The sequence below is a fragment of the Rhinolophus hipposideros genome (genome assembly GCF_964194185.1).
Source record: "Rhinolophus hipposideros genome assembly, chromosome: 24".
Taxonomy (NCBI): Eukaryota; Metazoa; Chordata; class Mammalia; order Chiroptera; family Rhinolophidae; genus Rhinolophus; species Rhinolophus hipposideros.
Window position 1 is genome coordinate 21,096,900 of NC_138070.1, and position 9,294 is coordinate 21,106,193.

A 9,294-nucleotide genomic window follows, 5' to 3' on the forward strand; every position below is an offset into this window, starting at 1 on the left:
CCAAACAGGAGAATCAGCCGAGGGTCATTTGAGAAAGGTATGTGCAGGGCCCACTCCCAGAACCCGAGATGATTCTGCTAGCCAGGGATAGGGTGGGCTTTTTAAAAGACCACCGGGGAATTCTGCTGTCCAGCCTAGCATGTTCCCCAACACCTGGCACCCGCTCCCCAGGGCTCTGCTCCTTCAACCTGCCTCTCTGCACCTCATCCTGGCCTTGTCATCACTTCTCTCTGGGACCTTAATTTGGGGAGTGCTCACACCTGGCCATGAATGTTTACGGCACACTGGGGTGGGGAGGAAACGCTGTTCTACACACTTGGTGAATGTCTTCTCACTTGACCCTCGCTTCAGGCCTTGAGGCAGGTACTATCAGCCTTATTTTAGAGATCATGAAATAACCTGTCTAGGGGCGCTCAGGGAACAAGAGGCAGGGCAGAGAGAACCTAGGTCTGTCTGACTACTGGGCCACAAAGTCTGTCTATCTGCCTTAAGGCACCCCCTTTAGGGCTTGGTATCATGTCTCTTTGAATGCGCTCCTCCTTTAAAATGCCCATGGCATCATGTGACAGCGCAATGCCAATCTGACACAAATCTCAACCCTCCAGCTGCAGTCAGCCGGTGGCTGGTACCCTGGACTCTTCATCTCATTGGGCTGGGGAGGGAGGGTACATTGAGACAGGGTGGAGTACCTTTAGGGTAGGACTTTTCAATCCTTAGAAAACAGCCCTAGGGCACCTCACAAAAGACGACATTTACAGGATTACAATAACCAGGGCAACACAAATTAAAAACAACTCACTTACCAAAATAACTAAAATAAAAAGACAGGAAAGATCAAGTGTGAGTGAGGACATAGAGTGCCTGGAACGCTCATCCACTACTGGTGGGAGTGTACATTGGTATAATTATTTTCCAAAATCATTTGTAGTACCTTCTAAAGCTGGACATAAACTTGTCTTATGCCCAGCAATTCTCCTCCTAGGTATATCTCAAAAGAAAGGTATACAATGTCCAAAGACACTTGTAAGAATGTTCATAGCCCCTCTGTTCTCGGTAGCCATACACTAGAAACAATTTAAATGTCTATCAGCAACAGTGGATAATAAACTATATTACTTAGTGGATAAATAAACTGTAGTATACTCATATAATGTGAATACCACACTCCAGTGCAAATCAGCAGAAGTCAGTAATATGTAAACACATGTGGATCTCAGAGACAAAATGTTGAACAAAAGAAGCTAGAAACAAAATATTACATGCTGTACGAGGTCAGACAATTAGGTTTGTGAACTCATCCTAGAAAAAGTGCTGCGTACCCCACTGCTGAATATCACTATGGTCACCTTCGAAGGACTCCCCTTGGGAAGCTATGCACTGATGCCAACGCCTAGCCCACCCTTCAAAGCAATTTTGGAACTCTTTTTCTGGAATGGCCATCAGAGCTGTCGTCATATTACCCTTGATGTCCTGAATGTCATCAAAATGTCTTCCTTTCAAAATTTCCTTTATCTTCAGGTAAAGAAAGAAGTCACTGGGGGCCAGATCAGGTGAGTAGGGAGTGTGTTCCAATAGAGTTATCTGTTTACTGGCTAAAAACTCCCTCACAGACAGTGCCTGTGAGCTGGTGCATTGTCGTGATGCAAGAGCCATGAATTGTTGGTGAAAAGTTCAGGTCGTCTAACTTTTTCATGCAGCCTTTTCAGCACTTCTAAATGGCAAACTTGGTTAACTATACAGTTGGTACAAATTCATAATGAATAATCCCTCTGATATCAAAAAAGCTTAGAAACATCGATGCAAAAAAAAATTTTTTTAAAGAAATATCGATGCACCAAGTTCACGAACTTAATTGTCAGACATCGTATGTTTCCACTTACGTGAAGTTTAAAAAGAGGCATAAACTAATCTATGGTTTTATAAATCAAAGATACTGTTTACCTTTGGGTGATGGGTAGTAACTGGTATGGGGCATGTGGGAAGTCTGGAGAGCTGGCGATACTCTACATATGTCCTTTTTTTAAAAAAAAATCTTTTTATTTATTTAAGTGTGTTTTTCCAGGACCCATCAGCTCCAAGTCAAGTAGCTGTTTCAATGTAGTTGTGGAGGGCGCAGCTCACAGTGGCCCATGTGGGGATCGAACCAGCAACCTTGTTGCTAAGAGCACCACACTCTAACCAACTGAGCTGACCTGCCGACCTACTTGTCTTGATCTGGGAAATGGTGCTGCAGCATGTTCACTTAGTACAACTTAATCGAATGTTCATATATGATTGGTGCCTTTTAACACGTATGTTGTACCTTAATTAAAGCATAACTTTTTAAAAAATGTGCTGTAGACTGTGAGCTGCATGCAGTACACACCTGACCCGGAGAGGAGACGAAGGGGCCGCCCAAGTGCCCACTGCGAGCCTACCTGAAGGCAGCTGAGCCAGGTGCTTGAAGGCCAAGTGCAGGTTCTCCCGACAGGCTGTCTGGGTGTCGTTCAGCAGGAAGGACAGAGCAACGATGACGTCATGCTTCAAAAAGCCTTCTCTGGGGAAGACAAGTCAGATTTAGACACAACTAAGACCAAGCCCGGAGAGGATCCGGGAAGAACTGAGAGTCCGTTGCCCTCCCTCACCCCCTACCCAGGCTGGCTGGTGCAGACGACATCCCTCTGTCTACCTGAGAGAAGACAAAGGCCAGAGGTGAACCACATGTTTTGGAATCCCTCCAGGCCACGAGAGCAGAGTGGCTGGTGTGGTGGTGGAAAGAGTCACAGCTCTGCCCCTTCCTAGCTAGGACTCTGATTTGAGTTCTTTGTGCCCTGGATCCTTCCTTTCACTCCTCTGAGCCTCAGTCCTATCATCTGTAAAATGGGACTAAGGCAGCAGAAGCTCGTAGCCAAACTCCCTTGAACTGACCACCTGTCTCCACCTGACCAGCACTGATGCCCCAGGACAGTGAGCCGCTCACTGCCCCTCCCGCTCCTCCCAGCTGAGTTGCCAGCTTGCTGGCAGCCAGCCACTTGCCTCCAAACCTATGTATACCTGTTATGCATGTTGTTATAATGATATAAGTTAATGAAATATTAGGTAAGCCAATTAGAGGAAAGAAGAGGTGTGTTTTTTTTTTCATTTCCTTATGAAAACCAAGTTGAATGCTTTGGGAAGACTCAAAAGCGAGTCTCTAAAAAAATTGATAATTGTAAAAGACTATAGAAGATTTTTGCATGCAGATTACTTCATTAATGTCTGAGTTCTTGCTCTACGTGAAAAGAAACCAAAGCTGCAAATTAGATGATGTTACAGGTGTGCTTTAAGCAAAAAGATGATGGGAAACAACAACCAGTGGGCCCATAGCCAGGAAAAGGCCTGGGTGGCACACAGGGATTGATGAATTCCTAATCATTTCTGTTTGGGGTTAAAATGAACTGTTTAAAGGGAATATACAATGTCTTCGATTCCCAGCTTTTTAACCATTTCTTTTGATTAATCAACTAACTGCTAGATCAAATCTCACCTGTCAAGAGGACTTCCTCGGTCACATGACTCAAGGCTGGGGTCAGGAATAAGTGAGAATTCAGTGTGTTGTGTGCACAATGCACAAGAAGTGCTCAACTGGGCTGGCCCGGTGGCTCAGGCGGTTGGAGCTCTGTGCTCCTAACTCCAAAGGCTGCCGGTTCTATTCCCACATGGGCCAGTGGGCTCTCTACCACAAGGTTGCTGGTTCAACTCATTTAGCCCCACAAGGGATGATGGGCAGCACCTCCTGCAACTAAGATTGAACACGGCACCTTGAGCTGAGCTGCCACTGAGCTCCCGGATGGCTCAGTTGGTTGTAGCGTGTCCTCTCAACCACAAGGTTGCCGGTTCGACTCCCACAAGGGATGGTGGGCTCCGCCCCCTGCAACTAGCAACGGCAACTGGACCTGGAGCTGAGCTGTGCCCTCCACAACTAAAACTGAAAGGACAACAACTTGACTTGGAAAAAAGTTCTGGAAGTACACACTGTTCCCCAATAAAGTCCTGTCCCCCTTCCCCAATAAGATCTTAAAAAAAAAAAAAAAAAAAAACAGGAAGAAGTGCTCAACTAATGTGTTTCTGCCTTTGCCTTGTTGGCCGGGACTTAGCCAGGACTTAGCCCCATGGCGAGTTCTAAGTCGTTCTTGGAGAGGAAAATCACAGTGGGACACCCACATTGCAGGGCCTTTCCTGCCCACCTGGCCTGAGGGGCCTGAGCTTCAGTCAGCACCTAGTTGCCCACTCCGTGTCATTCCTGCTTTGTAAATCTGCTGTTTGCCATCAGGGCATCTGCCCCACTCACCAGGAGGAGATCAAGAGGGGCGGGGGGGTGGGGGGCCAGGCCACCTGGGAGGCCGTCATGTGTGGGGGCTGTCATATGCACTAATGTCTCAAGGTGACAAGATACCAAGCCCCAGGCTTCCACCCTCATCCCCTTGCCCATCGCAGTTAGTTGCTTAGAGCTTGACGGGCTTTGAGAGCTACTGGCTTCAGTTATATGATCACCACTGGGCAAACTTCAGAAGTTGTCCCTGGTGAGTTCTGGCCCTTTGTCCCATGTGGCAGCCGGGGTTTGGGACTCCTAGACTCTGGGCATGTGAGTGGCCTCACTCAGGTCAGTACAAGGGTTGGTAGAGAGCAGGAGTGCGTCCCTGGGATGCATAGGTCCTTGGTCAGTGACAGTTTCTTCAGCCACATCCTGATAACGTGGCCACAGACGGGAGCCCTCCTCCCCCTGCCCCGACTTCCTAAAGCCACTAAACAAACCCACCGTCACCCTCACTAAGCTGGTAGTTTCCTTCTAATCACCAAGGTCAATCATTCCTCTCAGCGTCGGTCACCCCTCACCTGTATCAGTCCCAGAAAGAGAAAAGAGGAGCAGGAAGAATGAGATACGCTTTGTTCCTCTGGCCCCTATTGGGCACGGCGAGACTCCACCAAGAGTCTTGCCAGGACACAGAGCAGGAAAGGGCGGAACCCCCCTCGTCCCCCGGGGCTTGTGGCCACACCCACCGCTCCATCCCCTGCACGGGTCTGCCCTTCTTGGTGTGTGTGAATTTGCAGCTTTGGTTTTTTTTAAGTGGAGCAAGGATTCAAAGACTAATGAATGAATCTGCATACAAAAATTTTGTAGAGACTTTTATAATCATCTCACTCTTTTTTTAAAGAGACTCCCTTTCGAGTCTTCCTGTGGCTCTACCTCCTCACACTCAGCCCATCCACACCAACTACACTCCACATGTGATTGGGCTGGCTGGCCACATCCCCTGCGAGGGACTCGAAGTTAGAACCCTGAGAGAAATCGGGGAGCTGGGAGGAGGAGGAGACTGAGAGCCGAGGTGCTATCTGGAGATGGCACCTGCCTGAGCAGGTGAACGTGTGAGTTCAGAGGCCGTCTTCGGGAAGAGGGAGGCAGCAGTCCTGAGACAGGAGCGGACACCCAGGCCAACATGGGGTGGACATTTCCGAGGTGTCCCCAGGCTGGCTGAGCACTTCACATGCATTAACTCCGTTAGTTCCCTTCCCCATGAGCAGGTGCACATGAGGACACTGAGGCACTGACTGTTTGAAGAGACAGGACTGAGAGATCTTCAATTTTGTGAGACACCCTGACATCCTTGAAAGAATGAGAAGTGTCTCTGAAGGGGCGTCTGTTGTTTACAAAGCACGCCCGCAGACAGAGAGCACCCTGCCACCATGATGTCATCTGTCAGTACTATTATTATCACTCTGCCTCCCCCCTTCTTGCGGGGCATGTGCACACTGGGCAGCAGTCCCTGGCATGGCGTAAGGGCTCTTTGTGATTTTTGGATCCATTTTTAAGACAAAGTAAAACTAGTAATCCCAGATCAAGAGGGTGAACTGAGCTAATGTGGGAAAGCACCTCTGACCACCACCACCACACACACACACACACACACACACACACACACACTTCTAACCAAAATGCTAGATGAACTGCTTTAAAAAAAAATGTAAAATTCAAAACTGTGCTTACACAGGAAAGGGACATTTCCAGATGCCAGAAACTTAGAAGAACCATGAGCACTGTTGGAGCCACCAGCCCAGATTAGGTGTGCACTTTGAGGCTGGTATCTTAACATTTGTGTGGGAATGAAAAGGAGCCAAAGCCATAGGCCCTGTAGGAATCTGGGAGAGGGAACTAGGGTCCCCACAAAGAGCCAAGAAAAGGTTAAAATGTCACAGGTAAAAGCTAAATTGTTGTGGGGCCTGAACTTTCTTTCCACTTTCAAAGAGGGAAGCTCAGAGCTGGAAACTCACAGAAAAGCTGGTCTAGAACAGAGGGCCACATTAGGCCCCCATGGAGGCAACTAAAACCACTCCAGAGACTTATTCTGGCCAAAAAGAAGTCCAGCCAAAGAACTGTTCTACAGACAAAAATCAGAGTCCTCAAGGTCATTCAAGGGCATGCCACCTCGGGGTGTGGTGTGGTTCCAAAGCCTGACATTGGTTTCCAGAGACAGCTGCCCACCTGCCCGCGTTATGGGTCGCCATGATGTACAGCACCTCGGTGGCCTTGATCCGAATCATGGTGTTAGAATCTTTCAGCAAAGCTTTCAGGCTCTCCAAGCAGCCTGCGAAGCAGAGAAAACTTTGAATATTTACCAATCTCAGAAATCAACTAACCTACAAGTCAATGGGTGAACCAACATCAGGCAACAAGAGGTTCTGTTGCTTTGTGGGGTGGTGACGGGGGAACCTTTATGGTTAGGAAGTATTTCAGAGTCACTGCAGGGGGCTCTGTGTGCTCACACCCAGGGACCATTTCACCTAACACCCTTCTTACACTTCCTAATAGTGCCTTCTCTCACAGTCCACCATGGGGTTGAGAGAATGGGCTTTTCATTTGGAGAGACCAGGGATCCAATTCCAACCTTGTCCCCAAATAGTCACGTACCCTCGAATGGGCTACATTTAGGAATGCCAGATTGAGCAAATAAAATTCCTGCTTTACTTATTGATTGGGCCACCCTAGCCTCACATCCATTCTCTGAGTCTCAGATTTCTTACCTGCTGGTTGAGGATTCTCCTTCCCTCCCAGAGCAGGTGTTATGAGGACTAATATAACATGGACACTGCACGTGGGGTGGTGCTGGGCCAGAGTCAAGCTCATTAAATAGCAACCCTTATTACTGAAGCTCCACCCAGTGTCCAAGGCCATGCCAGGACCATCGCTGCCTCTGGAATTAAACCAGCCCTTCAGCTAAGGCTGGAGGGAGAAGTGATAATACATCCATCATGTACCTGATCTGAGACAGGTGTGACCTCAACTCTTATGTTGGTAATTAGGAGTTGGTAATTAGGACAGGGGTCCCAGATACATGTTGGTTTCAGTAGTGTGCCTACCTTTGTGACAGCCTTGTGGATGAAACAGATAAACTGGGCTATTCATGAATTTGGGGCAACTCGGTTGAGTCAAAGCAGAGGGTCTGGTTTGTGGCTCTGGGTCAGCCACTAGGGGTGTCCCAAAAGGACTGACTGACCAGCTGGGAGGGATGTTGTGAAGGGGCCAGGTCACCTCAGCTCCTCCCACCTCGAGCCATCCAGACCCCAGTCGTGGTCACCTGGGTTGTGACATTCTCACCTATGTCAATGGCAACGTAGACATGCTCAGGGTCATGCATGAGGTCACACAAAGCCATGAGAGCTTTCTGCCTTGTCAGCAGGTCCTCCGACTGCAGCTCCTTGTTCAGCTTGGGCAGAGCCCGGCAGCCATAGGCAATGGAAGCCTGGGTGGGATTGATGTCAGGGGGAAGGTACATAGAGATCCGGGCATGGGCCATCTTTCCACGCCTGCAGAGGGTGACTCTCTAGCTTTCAAACCGAAGCTCTATAGAAACCACTGATTAAAAGAACCCAAAAAAGTTGTCGTTATTATTACTGTGATTTAGAAGCTACTTCTCATTTGATCCTCAAAAATGTAAGGGTAGCCAGGTGGATATTTATACATCCGTTTTACAGATGAGCAAACTAAGGCTGAGAGCAATGAATGGATCTGCTCAAGGTCACAGTGAAGGTAAGCAGCAGTCCAAACTGCAAACTCCAGAGTTCTCTCATACTTAACAACAGAAGAAACCACTCACACTTTACAGGCTGGGCCTTTGGTCAAAGGCACCAAAGAGATAGACACTAATATGGTCACTACATTTAGTGTTTCGCTTGTGCCAGCTGATATCTAAATCAACTACCCCAGAAGAAGGGGACTTGTATTATCCACATTTTACAAAGGAGGAAGTTGAGGTTTAGGGATAGGATCTTGCTGGAGGTAACAGAACTGGTAAGGCTAGGAGCTGATGTTCAAATCCGGGTCCAGCTCATTCACCCATCAAAGACCCATATTCAGATGCTCTGACAATCCGCAAAAAAAGGAATTAAGATTAAAGACTGAATTATTTTTATTACACACACACACACACACACACACACACACACACTTTGAGCAACTATAGGCAGTGTGTAGTTTAGTAGTTAAGAACGGGCTCCAGACCCAAATCATGGGTGACCCTTGACAAGTTATTAATACTTCCTCTATCTGTGTCTTTCTACAGCTGCAAAGGCAGGTGATAAAAGCACTTCCTTCCCTCTCTCCCAGAGTTGTGTATATTAACTAATACTCATGAGCCGGGCACACAAGGGCTCCAGATATACTGGCTGTGGTAATTATGGTGGCCGCTGTTATTGTCGCATTTAGTGGCAGTCACAGGCCCCCAGCCCTATAGGAATCTACTCCAGTAAAAGAGGTGAGCCACACTCTGATTCCAGGCACCAGGTGACAAGGGGAGGAGGAAGCCAGGCTGGGAGAGACGTGGCCGTTGCCGATCTGGGCTCCCCTCGGAGGCGCCCACGGGCCCAGAGGGGGAGGCCGGCCTTCCTGTAAGGGGCACGGCCTGCGGGAGTCCGGCCAAAGATGAGAGAGCCTTGGGGTGTGAGGAAGCCAACCCCGTGTGAGCCGGACTGGTGTGGTCCGGGGGGCCCCCTTTCCCGGACCCCTGTCCGGCCACCGCCCGCTCACCTGCCTTAGCGTGTGCGGTCCCCGTAGCGCACGCCCGTTGCCAGGCGACCCAGTTGCCAGGCGACTCCGGCGGCGTCCCAAGCGCCGCGCACGCTTGGCGCCCACCGCGCAAGCGCGAATAGCTCCAGGCTAAGGCCGGCTGTGAGGTGGGGACAATGACACTTCACAGCTTTGTTCACGTATGCCTTTCTCTGTACTGAACACTTTGCGTGCCTTTAATCCTAGAGTAACCCCATGAGTTGATAACATTATCC

The 9,294-nt window shown here is 48.8% G+C and overlaps 1 protein-coding gene across 1 annotated transcript; it reads right to left on the reverse strand.

Moving 5' to 3' along the window:
- Positions 1-2,243: 2,243 nt before the first annotated feature.
- Positions 2,244-9,082, reverse strand: LOC308492461 (radial spoke head 14 homolog). The gene is made up of 4 exons (XM_081037528.1): positions 9,041-9,082; positions 7,613-7,870; positions 6,500-6,602; positions 2,244-2,536 (listed from the first exon to the last, which is right to left on the reverse strand). Exons 2-4 carry the CDS (start codon positions 7,809-7,811, stop codon positions 2,323-2,325), a joined length of 516 nt encoding a protein of 171 aa, XP_080893654.1. The 5' UTR covers positions 7,812-7,870; positions 9,041-9,082; the 3' UTR covers positions 2,244-2,322.
- Positions 9,083-9,294: the final 212 nt, after the last annotated feature.